General features: G+C 42.1%; 1 protein-coding gene across 5 annotated transcripts in view; it reads right to left on the reverse strand.

Moving 5' to 3' along the window:
- Positions 1 to 4,080: 4,080 nt before the first annotated feature.
- The window catches only part of HPCAL1 (hippocalcin like 1), a 104,451-nt gene continuing 88,890 nt past the window's right edge, over positions 4,081 to 19,641 (reverse strand). For all 5 annotated transcript variants that reach the window (XM_077812528.1, XM_077812527.1, XM_077812531.1 and 2 more), the window contains 3 exons: positions 11,464 to 11,866; positions 9,958 to 10,063; positions 4,081 to 5,033 (listed from right to left, as the gene is read on the reverse strand). In XM_077812528.1, coding sequence (XP_077668654.1) covers positions 4,936 to 5,033; positions 9,958 to 10,063; positions 11,464 to 11,841 — 582 coding nt within the window. In that variant the 5' untranslated portion in view covers positions 11,842 to 11,866 and the 3' untranslated portion in view covers positions 4,081 to 4,935. The remainder of the gene's footprint in view (positions 5,034 to 9,957; positions 10,064 to 11,463; positions 11,867 to 19,641) is intronic.

The following is a 19,641-nucleotide window of genomic DNA, read 5'->3' on the forward strand; positions in this document are numbered from 1 at the left end:
ATAGGCATTGCATTGTATAGAAAAAAGTCTGATCATCTATACTAATTAGCCACAGCTTTTAGAGTTGCACTGATACCCTGGTGGTGGGACTTTACATCATCAGCTGCCGAGAGAACAATTAGACAGGCTGTTACGGTTAGGTGAGACTAGACCGGTCAGTTAACCTTTTCACTAAAATGCCAGCCTAATGAGCCGAAAATAATATAGCTAAAGGATAAAATTCCAAAAGCACTTTAGACTCAGGTCCTCAAAGGTACTTAGGACCCAGATTTTTAAAGGTATTTAGGTGCTGCTGTGCTCAGTGATGCAGTGCCTAATTGATTTAGGGGCCTAAATCTCATTTCAAAAGGGATTTAGGTACTTAGGAGTCTGAATCCCATTGACTGTTGATGGAATTTACATGCTTAAGTGGCTGAATCCCTTTTGAAAATAAAATTTAGGTTTCTAAATCAGTTAGGCATTGCAATGCTGTGTGCAAAACCTAAACACTTTTAAAAGGCTGGGTCCTAAATACTATTGAGGATCTAGACTTAAGCAATTTAGGAGCCTAAGTCCCACTGGTTTTCAATAGGACTCAGGTGCTTTTGGAAATTTTACCCCAAAGTGATAGGTATCTGTAGTGAACTTCTGGCTCTTATGAGAGCTTTTCATTGACCTCAGTAGGGCCAAGATTTCATCCCTGGTTTAGAATGTCATCCGGAACAATGACAATGAAGCACATTTTGGGTGACCAGTCTAGTATAGGCACTGCTTTCCCTCATCCCCCAGTGTGTGCCAGGATAGCAGCTCATCCCTTTGAAAGCCTCCTTAGAGACCATGGCCAAGATTTTCAAAAGTGACTAATGGCCAATTTTTTAGTGCTGAACTTGAGACCTGAAGGGTACTTGATTTTCAGAGGGCTGGGGCGTAGAACTTTCAGAACTTCAGGCCCCTTTCAGGTGTCTCCATGTAGTGTTTTAAAGAACTAATGTCTGCACTTCCCCATCGCAAGATATTTTTCTCATTTGTTTTTTTACAGTGCAAAAATAGGGAGAACCCTAGCAAGATCACGTAATTCCAATTTGCTCAGAAAACAGTATTGACCTATTTTGTCCTGAATGTAATAAAAATGATAAAAGACATGCAAAACCTATTCCTTTCTTTAATTTAATGTTTCATCAACAACCGTCAGCACTGCAGAGTTAAGGTTGAATGAGAGAATGGTCTCATATTGCATGTTGTATCATTTGCCAAATAATTTAGTAGCTCTCAGGGTTTTCTACGGGTCACGGTATCCAAAACCCTGGAATTTCTTACACAACCATACCTAGGTACAGTGCAGTAATACCGTATAATAGAGTCTGCATCTGAGCTGATGAATTGTCACACTAATTATTAATAATGGATGAGTAGACTAGGTAGCACAAGACTGGGAAGCTCTGGGATTTTGAACTCCTCATAATACATTGTACTATAGTAGCTAGTGCATACAAATCAGGAAACTAGTGAAAGGGGACACACAGGACCTACAGAGGTGATGGGTGGAGGGGACTAAAAAAAGCATCAGGATGATGCAAGAAGGGGGGAAAATGATGTTGGGAAGGAGACGGAAGGTACTTCAGGGAGAGCTAGAGGGGAACAGAGAGCATGCTCAGGCAGCCAGTAAAATCTGGGAATGGGACAAAATCCCAGTTTGAATGTAGCTGGGCAGAATCCCAGCAAGCTGCAGCAATCTTGCAGAACTTGCAGAGGGAAATAGAATTTTCATCCCGTGGGCTAGGCTGACATTTTGGAATGAGTTCTGAACAAAGACGGAAAGTTGAAAGATTGAAAAATTTCACTGAATGAAAAATTCTGAAAAAAGTATTGAAATGAAAAATGTTTTATTTCAAAAAGTCCCCCCAAATTTTCATTTTTCCAACTGAAAATTTTTTTGTGGAGATGAACATTTTCCATGGGAAAGATTACTAGGCAGAAATTTTTTGACTCTCTCTATGAAGGTTTATCTTTGATGATCTCTAAGGTCTGATTGTCCTTACAGAGAATGAGAAATCTGGGAACAGAAAGGGAAGGAAATGTGCAATGGCAGAACAAAGAAAACGACAACAAGAGGAAAGAATGGATGGGACACACATCAGTCTGACATTTATCAGATCCTAATAATTTTGCTTACCTGATCCTTACAAAATTTTGTGATTTTTGACTAAACACATAACCAAAATATTTTAAAAGTCATACAAAGCAGACAGGGAATTCAAAAACAGTCCTCTTCACTGGCATAATTCTGCTTAGTTACACACTATAGATTTTAAATGTGTGCAATTTGCCTGAGCTATGGCTGCTGTGAGAACTTTAACTTTGTGTCTCTCAATGTTAAGCTATAATTCCATGCAAAAATGTCATTAATGCAACAGTGTTTTACAATTCAAATGCTGCGGCATTCTAGGCATGAGAACTTGACCATGAAATAGACTAGAAACAGACTATAAAAGAAGTATGAAACTGTTTAGTTATTTGTTTTTTCACTCGACTTGGACACTTATCGCAGAGTGAAAATTACCGATAATAAACCCAATCTAAGGTGCCATTTGTAACATCGGTGAGGATGTTTTTTGTTTGTTAAATGATTTTAAAAAGAGAAAAATGTTAATTAAAAAACCCTAGTTCTTTCCTCTCTTACAATCTTCACTTATTAAAACTGGAAGAATCGAAAACATCATTTTGTTTGTTACTGTTCATGTGGTTTACTTTAAGCATTTCTTCCAGGGTGACCAAGGAAAAGGCAGGCAGATCGGTTTTAGTTAGTTTTTTCTTTCAGGGTGACAGGGGAATGTTTGTTTTTCTAAGAGGTTCAAACTGAAATTCTTAAAAAAAAATAAAATCATGGAAACATTTCTCAGGCTAAGGTTTGGTAAAAGGTCACGTTACGCCAAATTTCATCCAGCAGTATCTCTGATCGGGCATTGTAAGTGGCCCTCTTTCCCAATTCATTTTTTACAGTGAAGGTGCATACAAACACCCAATTGCTGCTATCTTGTATCCTGATTCCACGGACTTTGTCTATTCAACTAAACACTTAAGCACGTGTTTAACTTTAGGCACACGCTGAAGTCCCATTGACTTTAATTGACTTAAACAGATGCTTAAGCACTTTGCTGTACTTCAGCATGTACTTTATAAACATGGGTCTAGGAAAGCTTTGCATATTACGTCATTGATGCCAGATATTGTTTCAGTGGCACATACCTCACTGAAATGTACTTCTGGCTGCACAGATCCTCTGTATACTGGAAAGGAACTTTGGTCCATTTTTCTTTCGATAAAAAAGGCTGCATTTGTTAGCCGCAGGTTTGTTGGGGGACTGCGCACACGTAATAGGACATAGAGCCTCACACCATTATGTTAATAAGCAATATTAGTAATACTGAGCACTGATACAGTGCTTCTTAGGTACAGAGAGAAGAAGCAGGAACTCACACAGCGAGTCAATGGCAAAGCCAGGGACAGAACCTATGTTTCCTGACTTCCAGTACCTGATGCTTTATCTACCAGCCAACTCTAAATCCAGCCTAGGCCAGTGGTGACTTGGAGCTATCAGATCTTCAGTGGACTGTGTGAAATCAGTGTCATAGTCTCAGTCCGGTTTCCTTTGGGGAAGGGTTTCCAAGGACCATCAACATAGTGGGCACTAAAATACTCTTGTTTGTTGGCTAATCTCAGCAGAGACGCCAACCATGGAAGGACAGTGGGGAATAGGTCGCCTCCCCTCCCCTAGATGAGGGGATGTAAGGGAGGGAAGGGCAGGAAAGCTTTCAGTATTCTTGTCCTGACTATATTCATCACATGCACAACTATGGAACAGTAACTTGTACACTGGTTAAAATAAGACAGTTATTGACCAGAAAAGTAGTCTTTTATTTCAATTAATATTTCTTGGCATTAGGCAGATATTAAATAACACTGGATTGCACAAGACTATTAACATATTGACAGCAAAAGAATGGAGAGCATAGCAAGGTTTAGAATAGCAATGTGAGTCACATCACCTCATGTCACTCAAAAGCCAGTTAATGCTGCAACAACCACTAAGTGGGACTCCACTGAGAAATACAAAATGAGGATTTATTCCTTTTATTCTTTTGTTAATACAGTAAATGCTGGAACGATAAACAGTAAAAATGAACAAATATTTGCATTCAGTAATGAAACAGAATGAAATAGCTATAAATTGCTAGTCATGCATTTTCTTTAACAGCAATTTGCTAATGCATAAATATCTCAAAAACAATCTTCGAGATTTGAATAAATCACAAACAAGAAGAAATTAAGCTTGAATTCTACTTTATGCATTAAATACCTGACCTACATATTAAATTTTACTTCACCATATATATATATAATTTATATATATATTAAAAGAAAGTAGACAATTAGATAAGTGCAAGCAATTTTCCTCAAAAGCACAGACAATTTGGAACCATGCCCAGAAAAGCTTTTTTCTTCTTCTTTCTACTCCATTCAGTTCACATTTTGCTTCAAAAATGATGACCTACCATCTGCTATGTTGGATAAAAATTCTATCTAGTATCTTCTTGCGGCTACTAGAATGTCATCATTCTTACTGACTAAAAGATGGGATATCTCACCAGAAATTTGAACTCTTCGTATCTGCATGTAAACATACCTTTCAATTACATTAACCGTGTAGAGTGAGTGGTAACATCGGAGGGGATGAAGGGGGAGAAAAACAGAACTGCAAAAGGAATGTTGCACTTGTGTTAGTGACAGGAGTGAAGCAGTCCTCACTCTGATACACACACGCGTGTGCGCACACACAAAATCTGGCAATGGAATCTTATCCACTAGCAAGTTGAGGAATGATTGAGAAGGCATCCATTTGCGAGCAAAGCTTGAACGACAAGCCGGCAGTTTCTTTGCAAACTGTCCAGAGTTTAATTAGAACTGACTTGCACTGCTTGGATCACATTGTAACAATCGCACAATAGAGGGATCACTCTTGGCACCTTTAATAAACTCTTCGAGGGACAGTTTACCTTGAAGGGAGAAAACAGAAACGTCACTTGCATTGCAAGATCAAACAGAGCTTAAAAATAAAAAACTTTCACAGAAAGCTTAAACACATATCCTACAACAAGTGGATTTAGGGTGAAATTGGCTACAGTGCAGGGGAACCACGCACTCCCTTCCTCCTCAAACCTGGATGCAGTATTTTTTCAAGTAAACAAATCTAATATTTTACTTTAGATTTGACATTAAACAGGGACATTATCAAATTAAAACAACTGTACTAATAATGCCACCTTAGGGCAACAATTTAAGCAGAGAACTGGCTTAATACAAAACTGGAGTACAAACATTCATTAAAGATACACAGAAACTAGTCTATAAATGGTGCTTCAATCAAGGGCGACATTTTAAACCACACTGAACCCAGGATATTTGCACCATATGCACTGATAGGTGATCATGTAACAGTGTCCCAACACTGGGCAACGTGATGTAGTTTCTTCTACATGTGTGAATCATTGCGATGGTCAGTTGTGCTGTGGTGAAAGAAACAGGCCTTGAGGGATGCTGAAGTGATGCCCTGTTTGCTGAGCTGGCAAAACCTTTGCGATCAGACCCCTATGAATTAGTTTTTTCAGGCTTTGTTACAAACCTGAAACTTGGGCCAACTTCACCAATTTGGGCTGATTTATGGGGTTAGGGTTGAAAACCATAGACAAATTTGTGGCGATGAATGGCTTCTAAAACCTGAATCTCACAAAGGTGTGAATGTCCATTAATCAAAACAACCAAAGTTTGCACCGCTTGTAATTATTTGTTAGCCACCACTGCTGAAAAGTCTAGCACTGTTCTCGTACAACAGTTTCACTCTGGGACCACACCTACAAGCCCTGGGATGGCGGAACTCCACTGAGCTCAGTGCAAGTGCTGCCAACAGAGGCTTTCAGGATCGCCTTCATTAACTGTAATTTGAACAACAGTATTGAAATATTATATTTTTCTGATCAATACTTTGCGTCTGATGCATGTGCAATGGTATTCTCTTGTATAGTATGTTACACATCCACTGATGGAGACAAATAAGCAACAAAACAACATTTATGAGAAATGAAATGGATCTTTCTAGGATGATTTCACTGGGCTTGATGATTCCCCCCTTGAGTCAATGTAACCTCCCCAGCAGACTGAAGTGTGCTGAATTCCTGAAATGCCTTCTGGCTTTTATAATCTCAAGGTTTGTTACAAGCTGGCAAAGTTTAGAACAGTCCTGAATTCAATGAACCTACTTACACGTCTAAAGTTGTAGATCTGGAATAGTTATTAGTAGATGCTAATGACCCAAATACTCTATAAAAGAAGTTTCTTATATGTGTAATTTGTTTAATCAGCAGGTTTTTATACTTTTTAATAAAAATATTTGCTACTGGGATTGTCTATTACACAAAATATTCTCGCAGTCATGTCCATTTACATTACATCTGATTGAAATACAATATTTCATATAATAATTATATACCACAACATTCCAAGACAATTCTTACCCAATTTAAATTGCCCCCATTACAGAAATAACCACCACATAATTTCCTCTTAGCAAAATAGCAATAACTCTTTGCAGAACAGTGTGGCACATTTTGCATAATCTTATGTGATCACTTATACCGAAGCCCCAATCACACTGCACATGTATTAGGAAGTAGAATTTTAGCTTAGATCCTCAGCTGAGACTTCAACCACACGTACAATGAACATACTCAAACAGAAACATTCCACTGTGAGAACCACCTCATTACATTTCAGTTCCACCCCTTAGGTTATACTCTCTAACATTTAGCACTACTTTTGGCTCATACTGCTTTTTTTTGTTTTTAATTGCTCCCTGCATGTGTTTAGTTACGTACTCCAGAGTACGGTATTAATTTACACATTTTCTTCCTACAACACTCATTCCCAGAGTATCAGAGTGTCTCAATGAATTATAGATGTATCTGTTCTTACACTCTATTTTTACTGTGGGGTTGCTGTTTTTTTAGACTAACATACCTTTTATTGTTCCAAATGGAAGCTTCCTATCACAGATTCAGATTTGCACTTGACTTTTGCTTGTTATCCCTTTTGGCTACAAGTGTAAGGCCCTGGGAGGGAGCAGATGTGTAACATTTGTTTTTATTAAAAATATTAGAGAAAATGCATATAGAGATGGCCTCAGCCTATTGTGGGGACAAGGGCTGGATTCAGTGGTCAAGTACCAGTATTAGCTCACCTGACCAAGGTATGTCATGTGCCAGGAAAGCAGAGATATGCAAGGGCCCAAAGCAAGACAAGGCACTTATATTCTGGGTGAACTGTTTTTTTGTTAAAACACTGGCGTGTCTGAGAAGAATTTTTGCTAGTCTGAAAGTTTTCACAAAACTCTGCACAAGTTGATTTTGTTTGTTTGTTTGTGTGCAACACTCCAGAACAAAGCACAGTACAAAGCAAAATCTGGCAGCATTGCCCCACTGCACAACAGACAATGAGAAGCCATTCAAGTCCTAACAATGAAGCACACACACAAGGTGCTATTCTCCTCTCTCTTGTTTGGAAATGCAGGAGGGACAGTTAGAGGGGTTGAAATGTAAGCACTGCTCCATTACACCTCTCAGCATGTACACTGTATTACTTAGCAATACATTACGTACAGGAGTAACATTTTGCTAGTTATGCAATTGCCAGGTTTTGCCACATTGCCTTATCATGTATCTCTGCATGCCACACAGGTCACAGAAGGACTACTTTACATGTTTCAGTTTTGTATCCCTCCACACGTAGAGCCAAAGAGTGAAATCCTGGCCCCATTGAAGTCAATGGCAAAACTCTGTGGACCTCAGCAAAGCCAGGATTTTACCCCAGGGCTCTAGCTACTGTCAGTTCAACAGAACATGACTCAGAGGGAGCCATACAAATCTATAAGACAGAACAGCTTTTCTGCACCCAAGGGTCATAACTTTAAAAGTCAGATATCTCAGGCCTTTTCAGGGCTAGAAGCAACTGCTGGGTGGGCCCCACAGAGAAACTGAACACCTCTCCTTTTCCAATAGGCAAAAGCTCCTGTTTCTACCCCTGTTGCACCCTGAAATATCAGATTTTAAACTCTTGAAGGGCATGTCTGCACAGCAAAAGCCACAAGTGAGTGAGCCTACACGAGCAAACGTGAGTCCAGCTCACACAAGTAACAAGAGCAATGAAAACAATGCAGTGTGGGATTCAGCCTGGGTAGCACAAGCCTGGTGGCACAGGCCCTGTATGTACTTTGCTTGCCAGCTTGCTCCAAAGACAGCACTGTGCTGTCTTCACTGCTATTGTTAGCCATCCTAGCTGGATTCAAGCTAGCTTGGGCAGGCTACCCTGTGTACTACCTTTGCTATGCAGACATACCCTAAGAGCTGTCGCAGACCAAGACTGAAGGCTGCCCATCTTGGGCCTCTAACCAAGGTAGTTTACAGGGAAAATTTCACAACTGATGGGACAAGGTGGAACCATTTCTTTGGCAGTGTGATGCAGGGAAAACGATTGATTCTATTCCCACATTTTAGTCTGGGGAGTTAGTGGGTAGAAGGAGTGGCTAAAGGTGCCTGGTAAATTAATTCATCACATCGTTACACAAACTGCAACATTGGTATTGCCTCCACTGATATTGGTATACGTTGTAATGAAGCGATCTCTTGATGTAACGAAAACAAACCTGCAGCCTGAAGCAACTTTTGGGAAGCGTGTCAGGACCACAGAGGCAAAGGTTTCAAGTTTGATAACTCTCTGCATTAGACACATCATCCCAACAGCATCCCCCACAGCTCCCTACTCTCACGGCCCACTGTTGTATTTCTGGGCCATCAAAGCTTTTCTATGCAAACCATAGATCTAAGTGCTGGGTTTGGACAATGCGGCATTAGAGAGTGCAGTTCAGGGCCAGATTTTCAGAGGCACAATTTTGCAAGCACAAACCCCTGCCTTTCAAAAAAATCTGGCCCTACATAATCACTTCTACAGCTGAATGGAGCTAGAAAAATCTAAAGCTGCATAAAGCAGGAATATAAAACTGCAGGGCTGAGAGAAGAATGGAGGTACAAATTTGAGGCCAAATCTTGCTGTCCTCATGCGTGCGAGTAGCCTCACAGGAGGGAATTGTAAGGAGAGCCAGACTTTGTCCTTGTTCTATTTTCCTCTGCTCACTTTCTCCCTTGCTCATTCTACAATCTAGCTCCTCCCTGCCTCTGTTACCATTTTGCCATCACTCGGCCCCACTCACAGTCTGTCTTTTCTTTTGCGCTCCAGAACAAGGCTCCCCTTTGCCTTTCCTGTGCCATACCACAATTTGTTACCCACCGACGGTGCAAAGGCAATGTAGAGAAGCAAGGCTGCCCTCACAGTGTTCTACAGACCGATGGCCATGCAGCTGAGCTGCCTGGAGTCCAACAGGGTGCCTAATTCCATGGGTGGAGGGCAGATACGGTTTGAGAAAAGATTTCCCACGCAGGTGTGTATGGAGAAAGAGATCAGAGGGCAGGGCAGTATAGTAACAAACAGCAGACCAAGCCTGGGGACGGGCCTTACTTCAGATGCACACGCACTTAGCCTACTGCTAATTTCACTAGCTTGGTTTGTCAGCAGATTGTGGGTCTGAAAGGGTGAGTGTCGCAAATAAAGGGCACACTTTTTTGCAAAAAAGATCGGTACAAGTCAGGAAAATAGGGACCTTGTTGGTTTCTACAAACACAAAGGCTCATGCGCCTTTATTTTATTCAGACAGATGTTACTGTGACTGACACCACTATAAGATGACGGACAGGACTGAAGCCTCCCTGGAAGCAACTTTTTCTTTTAATTAAAAGCTAAGTGTTATCAGTATGGTATCAGAAAATGCATGTTTATTTTTAAGAACTAAGTAAGGTCTTCTGGTGGAAATCATACCATCATTGTTTGTATCCATCTGTCTGAAGATTTTGTCTGTTCGTTTCTCCGGAGTGGACTCGTCTTCTGGCATTTTCATTACAGATGACACCATTTTGTAGATTGCCTAAATACATATAAAAAAAAATAATGAAAAGCTATAAAGCATCAGGACCGAGGAAAGGAACTTAAGCCTTCAGCAATAAACAAAGGCAGATGACCTTGGCAGACAGCTGAAAACCCCTATAAACCAAAACAAATAAAAGGAATTACAAACTTGATCTGTTTTTTCCAGCATTTATTTCTGATTTAGAAAAGCAACACAACTACTATGTTAGTCAATCTAGTAGCCAAGTCAGTCCTTAAGTTAACACACTAAAATGCAAGAGCTAAAATATATATGAAAAAAGTTCCCACGTGTAATTTTCCTTCCTTCCATTTGAGTCTGGGGAATGGTCTCATTGCTTCAGGATGGCTTTTAGCGCACCCGCACAGGCGCTTACAACTTTTCAGTAATAATTTGTGTGCAGTGGGCTGAGAGGTAGCGACATTTCCATGCTTTGGAAAGGTGATGGACTTACTAGAGTGAAGACCTGTTATCCACTGAACTCATGAGGTACAGCATGGGCAAGGCAAATTCCCCTGCCAATTTAATTTCTCCCCAGCCTGTTCTAGAGGAAGCATTTCTTGGGGGAGAAAAGAGTTGTTCACTCTCCAGCTAAATTCTGTTCCTGGCAACACTGGCTGAAGCACTCAGAGAGGTCAGCTATGATGGTGGCTTTTGTGGTTTGAATACCTGTCCAGTAGGAACCGGCCTGAGAGCACCAAATAACGTCAGAGGCTGAACATCAGCTGGTCTGTGTTTTCTGTCACTACCAATCACAACTGGGATTTGAATTGGTGATCTAGGGGGGGAAAGGCTCTTTCTGACATTACCAATCCTCGGAAGCTTCTTACACAGCTGGGGGGTGAAAGGAGCTATACAGCACCTTCCCCTGTACTGCAGTGAGGTGAAAGGAGTTTAAGGCCTTTCACTTTAAAAGCAGAGTAGGGCTCAAACCACAGAATTTGAACTTCAGAGTATATGGCATTCATATCTGGAATTATGGTTCAATTCATTATAATCCCTGGGGCTGTTTCCAAAATTTGGAACCAGATCTGGTACCAATTTTGAACACCTCAAACAGGGGGAGGGGACAGAGGTTTGGAGGTGATAGGAGGCAGACAAGGTGACTGGGGTTTTGGTTCAGGCCCATTTCTCCTCAGAGCCTCTACACATTTGTAGTTTGTGGGTAGAATTATTTTCTGCAGTGCCATTTGGAATGACAGTGCAAAGAACTGCTCCAGGACCTATGCACTGGCTGCAACTCCTCTGAAGTACCAGCAGCGAGAAAAATTGCTGTTAGGGTGCGCCTCTACCTAGACCTGAAGTCTCTTGCTCAGCGGGCAAGTGGTTCCAGCAATATTAATTGAAATGGTAATTTTTTCAAAAGGTAAGTTTTACAAAAGAATGAGACCACTCCTCACCTGCACGATTTCAAGCATTTCGCCACGACTGATATATCCATTGCCATCAAGATCATACATGCTAAATGCCCATTTCAGCTTCTGTTCGAGCTTTCCCCGAGAAGTGACGCTCAGCGCAATGATAAATTCCCTAAAGTCAATCGTCCCATCGCCGTTGGTATCAAAAGTGCGGAACACGTGCTCTGCAAACTTCGACGCATCACCATAGGGGAAAAAATTTGCATATATCTTTTTGAATTCCTCAACGGTCAAATGACCCGTGGGGCAATCTTTTAGGAAGCCTTTGTACCACTCCTGAAGCTCATGGTCTGTGAATTCGGTGTTCTCCCGGAGATCCTGGAGTACCTCAGGTCGCAGCTTACTGTTCTGCTTCCCCATTCTGTTCTCGGTTAGGATCTAACAACTGTAAAACAAAAGAGCAAGCGCGTCACCTTCTGTGCCACGACTGAACTCCAAGTGATACGCTTCGCTCATGGACTGTAAACAAGTAATGCAGTGGAAAGATAGGTATCGATATGTGGGTGTCCAAGAAGTACAAACATGTCAACTGATGAAGCCACCCCAGAGAGAATACTGCTCCACTGCAGAGAACACGGGGCTGTTAAATATAAGCATCTGCATACAGCTTTAAACAAGAAAGTGCTTATCTATTTTATTAAACTTCTCTGTCAAAGAAATATCTGATTTCACTCTCTCCTCCCCTTTTTCCAAGCTCTCCCAGTTGCTGATGCTGCCCTGGGGGAAGGGGGTGAGGTGGGATGGAGAAGAGAAGAAATGGGTGGTTTTGGGTGACCCTGTGCATACCTCCTTGCTCAGTCATGTTCCTCTCCCTACAGCTCTACCCCAGTTTACCCTGCGACACAGCTTGGGATGCTTCAGTCCAGCTTGCAATGTGCTTTTCCAGCCTTTGACCACAAGGCCCTGCACAGCCTGACATGCTGCTATTACTGGGTTAGGCCAGGGCCCAGCACAGGAAGCAATGGGGAGAAAACGCTTGAAAAATGTCCATATTTAAAGACTGAAAATCTTCCCCTTAGAAATCAAAGGCACAAAGGGCAGTTAGGCACTGAACGCTCACTGTAAGTCAATAGGAGTTGAGTGCCTGTCTCCCCCTAGTGCCTTTGAAAATCCCTTCCTAAAGCAGTACTTTCCCCCTCTACTGCTACCATCAATCAATATCAAAGGCTCCAGCCCTGGATCTGCAGCAGATACATGCAGCAGAGCTGGAGCCAAGTCAAGGTCCTTCGGAACGCTTTGCATTGCTTGAGCCCAGCGTTCAAACAGCATAAGCAGGATGGAATAACAGAGGGGGGTGGGAAGGGACAAAGGACAGAAGTTCTGCAGGGAGGTCTGGGCTGAAAGCAGGCCCCACATTTAACAGGATCAACCCAGAAGACCTTTTCCTCCCTCCCCCCAAAAGAGTGGCAGCAGCGTGAGCAGTTGGGTCACCTAAGGAGAAGGAAAGGCATAAGTGATTCAGCTCTTTTAAACACATTTTAATTCATAATGTTCCTAGGAATGTATACAATGAAATTTTAAAAACAAAATAAGTTCTTGGTTTGCAATCTGGCTGAAGCGATTGCACAGGCCTGACATATGCATATGATGGGAGAATTACAAGGGTCTGGCTCCCTGTTGAGTCAATCAGATTGCAGCTATTATACAAGCTTATTCAACGATAGTGCGCAGTACTTCAGAATGTAACATTCTCAACCTGGGTGAAAAGGCATCTCAAAAATCTCATGGTTTAATCAGGTGTTCAAGAAGGGTCTGAGTGCAACAGACATCCTCGGCCCCTTAGACAGGAGGGAGCCTTAGTGCTATGATGGCTTTAGTCACTTGTTTATTTCAGTGCTTTGTAGACATTTGGAGCAAGCTGAAGGTGTTCACTCATTCCAGACAAGAGCCCTTGATGACATTAATGATCTGGATGATGGGATGGATTGCACCCTCAGCAAGTTTGTGGATGCCACTAAGCTGGGGGGAGAGGTAGATACACTGGAGGGTAGGGATTTGTGGGGGAAGGGATAGCTCAATGGTTTGAGCATTGGCCTGCTAAACCCAGGGTTGTGAGTTCAATCCTTGAGGGGGCCATTTAGGGATCTGGGGCAAAAATTGAGGATTGGTCCTGCTTTGAGCAGGGGGTTGGACAAGATGATCTCCTGAGGTCCCTTCCAACTCTGATATTCCATGATATTCTATGATAGAGTCCAGAGCGACCTAGACCAGAGGTTCTCAAACTGTGGTCTGTGGATTGTTCCCTCTAAGGTGTGCACCTGGGCGGCCGTACACAAGAGAATGAAGGGCCACCCTGGAGAAGACGCACATGTAAGGTGAGGTGGTGGCCTCGGGGGGAATAAGGAGTAGGTGGGAGGGGGCAGTGGGGGGATTTGGGACATGCAGGGCTGCAGTGGTCAGAGAAAGAGGCGATTTTCCCCAGCTCCAGTGCTGCGGCTGCTGGGGAGAGACCCCCCCCCCCCCCCCGGCTTCCCAGCCCCGGCTCAGAGGCTGCAACGGCAATGGAGAGAGGACAAATCCATCACATTAGAAAGGTAAGACTACTGATATTAAAATATGAGTTGTGTGCTTTTATTTGTAGAACAAAAAAAGCTAATTATTAAGTTTTTTTAACATAGCGCTTCTACTGAAAGTGCTTTACAACAGTGAGCTAATAGTACAAACAACATTTGGAAAAATCATTAAGTGGTATGCCGAGACCCTTAGTAATTTTCAAGTGGCCCGTGAAAAAAAAAAAAAGTTTGAAAACCACCGACCTAGTCAAATTGGAGGATTGGGCTAAAATAAATCTGATGAGGTTCACCAAGAAAAATGCAGAGTCCTGCACTTAGGACAGAAGAATCCCATGCACTGCTACAGGCTGGGGACCGACTGGCTAAGCGGCAGTTCTGCAGAAAAGAACCTGGAAATTACAGTGGACAAGAAGCTGGATATGAGTCAACAGTGGGCCTTTGTAGCCAAGAAGGCTAACGGTATATTGGGCTGCATTAGTAGGAACACTGCCAGCAGATCAAGGGAAGTGATTATTCCCCTCTATTTGGCACTGGTGAGGCCACACCTGGAGTATTGTGTCCAGTTTTGGTCCCCCCACTACAGAAGGGATGTGGACAAATTGGACAGAGTCCAGCAGAGGGCAGCGCTGTAGCGCATCTGGTGAAGACGCTCTGTGCCGACCGTCTATGCTGCGAGAGGCAGTAGCTATGTTGGCAGGAGACGCTCTTAGCGCTGTCCACACCGGCGCTTAGGTCGGTGTAACTTACATCGCTCAGGGGTGTGGCTTATTCATAATCTGTACTTTAGACAAGCCTTAATACTGCCAGCTCTTTATTATCACAAAGGAGGTTCTTCATTTGCAGCAACATCAGCTTTTGCAAATCGAAGTTCTGTGCAATGTTATGCCTCTCATTTGTATAGACATTAGTAAGCGTTCAAAAACATGCACTAACGTGCAAAAGTCTACAAGAATCTCTTACGCTGCTATATTAAAAAGGTTTGTACACTCTTAAATCAATTTACTCATAGCTTAAATTAAGGACCTAATTCTACATTGCTTTGTATAGTCATTTACACCACTAAGTGAGTGCAATGTGCTTGTAGTGACTACGAGCAGACCAGATAAGGCATTGTGTGTGCGCAGTACTGTGCCCTACCTACATTGAGAAACAAGACGAGCAGAACACCAAGACATGACATGACAAATGCAGTGAGATAAGACATCTGATAACGAGTAAGCACTTTGCAGAAAGCAAAAGCTCACTTCATGCACCAAAACCTAAAAAATGTGAAGGGTCACCAAAAATAACTGCAATACTTCAGAGGATCATCAATAACTGAATTCAACTGCATTTTATTTGTATTCCATTTACCCTCCACACAGCGTAAGCAATAAAAAAATCCACATCCTGCTCTGCGGCTTACTGCTTCGAAACAAAAACCAACCAGCTGCTCATTAATAAAACACACCAGGTTCAACGGAAAACTCTGCTGATATCATTAGCTGCTTCTGTTTTGTCGGAAACCACAAACATTCCAGCAACTAGCTTTATTTCTAGTCACTCAGTCACAAAGTCTGCTCTGTTCCTTTGACACATCTCCAACTTGCTTCCAAAATGTTGAAACGAAACTGGCGGACACTAAAGCAGCAGCCATTTAGACAGCATAGAGCAGCTCTCTAGCTAACTGCAAATTTGCAGCTATCAGTACTTCCTCTCGATCTGTATTTCAAACCCACTCTGCTCCACATATTCATACTCAAACGGAGTCCGTATACACAGGGCAGGGAACACAATCCATACTGCTGCATATTCTGCTGTATTTTAAGAGGTAGTCAGGACTCTGCAGAGAACGGTGGGCTAGAGTGAACAAAATCAGTCCAGTTTAGGAAGCAAATTATTTTCATGCCATGCTTCTGGCCCGGTATGAACCTTCCCTCTCCTTTTTCCCTTCTAGAGACCTCATCACCTGCTAAGAGTTACTATCTCGCAGCCAAAAGCTACTGAAGTCTGTGGGATCCTTTCCATTGAGTTCAACAGGCTCTGAATCAGATCAAAGGGCAACAGCAGCAGCATCTGGGACAGCAGCAGAGGCTGTTTAAGGGCAGAAACCAGGAATAGCCTCAGATACATGGGGGAAACGTAGGCATGATCACCACTTCTTCACTCCCCACCTCAAAAACTGGTGGCTCAAGGAGGTGGTTGGATAGGCAGGCCTCAGCATTTTCCCCTTCCTCCTGCATCCCCATCAACTTCAAGAGTGACAGGCAGCTGGCCACGGGAGGGGAGGGAAAGAAAAGGAGATCTCATAGCCTGGGAGGCCGGGGACCATCCCCCGCAGTGAATGGAATGTTGGCCACAAGGGCTGGGGAAGGGGAGACAGGAGATCTGTGTGGGAGCTCAGATAGGCCATAGCATAGCACAGCAGAATGAGAACCTTCATTTCTCTAGAGGCCCCCCAAACTTCTTGACAACTGTTAAAACGTGGCACTCCCACTGTCCTCCAAAGGCTGTCCAATCTTACTCTCTTCCCAGGGTTTCTTTCATTGTTAACTTAAACAGTGATTGTAAACCTCAGCCTCAGCTTGGCTCTTTTCCTAATGTTTTTCTCCCTGTAGATTCTCTGTGGCCTACCCCTCATTCTCATCCATGCTACAGAGATTCCAAACCTCTGTATACACTATGGTTGGAACTTACATGACACACCTGCTCCGGCTGCCCAAGTGAGTCAGCAGCACAACTCTCCACCTTTATGCAGGTGTCAAGCACCTGACACCCTGTGTTCAGAGGTAAGTGATGTTCACCAAATTAGGGTGGCTCTACACCATGGCATCTCCTGGGTAACATGGAAGGGACCGAAACGGTGAGAAACCTGTGGAGAGTGGTATTGGCAGGAAGAGGAAAGGGCACTGGTAGCATTCTCCCACCATTGACACTGTAGTTGTTTCTCACCCTTCTGTGGTGAACTCTGTGCAGTGTGGATATGGATGTGTGACTAGCTTTAGGAGAGAGTTGACTGGGATCAGCCGCTGCTATGTGAAGAATCCTCCACCTGAAATTGACTGATCTTTGGACACAAATTTCTTCACACATTCTGTGGAGATGAACAAAATCACTCACTGTGGTTTTTATACCCCAAGGAGCAGTGAGGCAGGGAGGCTGTGGAATCAGGATCCAGGCATGCAAATAACCAGAGATTTATGACTGGCCTGTGGTATTTAGAAACTCCAAAGTTATCCTCACAAGGTGACCACAAACACACTATTAGTAGGGGGATCAATTTAAGAGCTCTTAGGGGCAGGGACTGTAAATTTACTATATGTTTGTACTTTTACATGTTGCCTAGTGCAAGGGGTCTTGACCTGGTGGATGCATATAGGTGCTACTGCAATATAAATGTTAAACTAACAATAAAGGGTGTGTTGATTCCATTTCTTGGAATATCACTATTTCTTTATGAGAGGAGGAAATAGTTTTATTGCTATTAGAATGAAATTCATTTGATATTAACTTCAAAAGCTCTATATTCCAATAGACTTTTGCATTCAACGAATTATAGGTTCGCTTACGTGACTTCAACTCCATCTTTTGGTTCAGATTTTAGAAAAGTAACATGCAATGCATTAAAATGCAATTATTCTTTAGTGTCTGATCTTTTCAAATGGATTCTTAATGTGCCAAACCCAAATATAAACCTGCAGTTGTGTAACCAATTTGTTAACAGTAATTAAGTAAGTGACATTAACGTTAATTTATTAAAGCACATCCAAAGAAATAGCTCTTAAATAAGACTTGTGTTTCAGGTAGCTCAGGCAAAATGAAATGCCCAAATATCTCATTAATCATGACAAGAAACCCTGCTGCTGGCATCCAACTGACATTTCATTCGATTGCTCTAAAACTCTTTCATCAAATCAGTTTCCCGGGGCTCAATAGCTGTTTTAGCCAGAGAAACACTTGGGAGGATAGTCAGTAATGGAAATCACAGGCAGTGGGCTCTCAAACAGGGAAGTTTATGTCAGTCTTATGATCAGTCTCACTTTCTTTTGCCACATGATTTATACATTTCAGATAATTTACTGGATAATATACACAAGCATTGGTTAAAACACATTGCTGGTGGAAATTCTTCCAGGTTCGAGAAAGGTGACGGCGGTATGAGGAAGAAGATTAAAGACTCCTGGAACCCTTCACCCACCTATGAGCACTGGTTTTATCTTGCTATGCTTCACAGGACATTGTACTGCTGTTCCAGTTGATTCACCCACAATTTGGGGAACCTTACTTAAAAGGCATTTAGCTCTTAGCATTTGCAGGTACAATGTGTTAAAAGAGGTAGATTTAGACTGCCCACAGATCCTTTGCTGGCAGATCAGTTCAGAAACCACCAGTCTGTCCCTCAAAATAGATTTCTTTGCCACCTCCAAACTAACCAACCACTGAGAAGGTGGCCAACCTTCCTTCCTGGCATGGTGTAGGAGAAAAGCTACTGGTTTAGTAACAAATGTACTATTGAAAAGAGATAGCAAGACAAAGCCACGAAGAACAGCAATACTCTAAAGAAATTTAAGGAGGCTTTAAAAATTTCATCAAGGGATTTGTAATGTAGAGCAAATGAAAAATAGGAAAACTCAGCTTTCGATAGAGATTTAAATCAGAGGTACAGGAAAGTAAACAGGCAGCTCCATAATGGATTTTGCATCTATTATAAAGGGGACTTCCTGGGGGAGTGAACAGGCTTGGAGATTCAACGACCTTCCCCTAATTTCTCACTCTATATCAGGGATGAGACATAAAGGTGCTGTAATGGAAGACAGCAGGCATCATAACCAGTCCTATGCCTATTTTGCTTGATAAACAGAGAACTTAGTTTTCAGGGTGATCACCTGCAATTTTCATGAACATGGAATTCCTGACAGTAACAAAAGAAGAGAAAAGTAAAAAGGAATGTTTTAAGAATGCTTAGACAAGAACTTGAAGATGTAACAGACCCTTAGGCTTTGGAATGTATAGTTCACCAGAAAAACAAAATGTTATAGCAGATGATTCACTGTGTAGGGCCCAGGAAGGGAAAAAACAATGAAAAAGGATTTTTGTTCAAGTCTCGTGCCTGGAGTTTTGGTAAATGTTAGCTGTATATTTAATCATCCTCCTTCTACCCCCTAAAACAACACCCCTGCTGTAATGAGGTCTAAAAGTTTAGCCAAATTAGAAGTTAAGATGCAGAGAATAAATGGATTAAGTTGTTCTAAGTTTCCTTCTCATTTTGAATCACCAGAATGTAGTCAATGATCCTACAACAAAATCCTAAGAATGAGTGAATCTGGATTTTTAACTACCTAAGATGAAGACTCACAAGAAAGTAAGTGCAGGATACAATAGTGAATAACCATATTCACACATTTCAAATGGCTTGAAGTATCTAGCCAGTAATACCAGTTATTGCTAAATTAGCAGACTGGGTGTTGGCATCACTAGAAAAATTTCAGGTACTAATGACAAAGTTCCATTCACTTTTAGGTTTTCAACTCTAAATTGAGCATTGACTATTGCATGTAAAATCTCTCTGCACATGCAGAACCCAGAAGCCAGGAGACTGACTACTTTCACTTCAGCCCTTTGGAAGATAAACTCTTAGAACTGAATTCCTGGTAAGATGAGTTAGTGA

This window comes from Eretmochelys imbricata, chromosome 3, assembly GCF_965152235.1.
Source record: "Eretmochelys imbricata isolate rEreImb1 chromosome 3, rEreImb1.hap1, whole genome shotgun sequence".
Lineage (NCBI taxonomy): Eukaryota > Metazoa > Chordata > Testudines > Cheloniidae > Eretmochelys > Eretmochelys imbricata.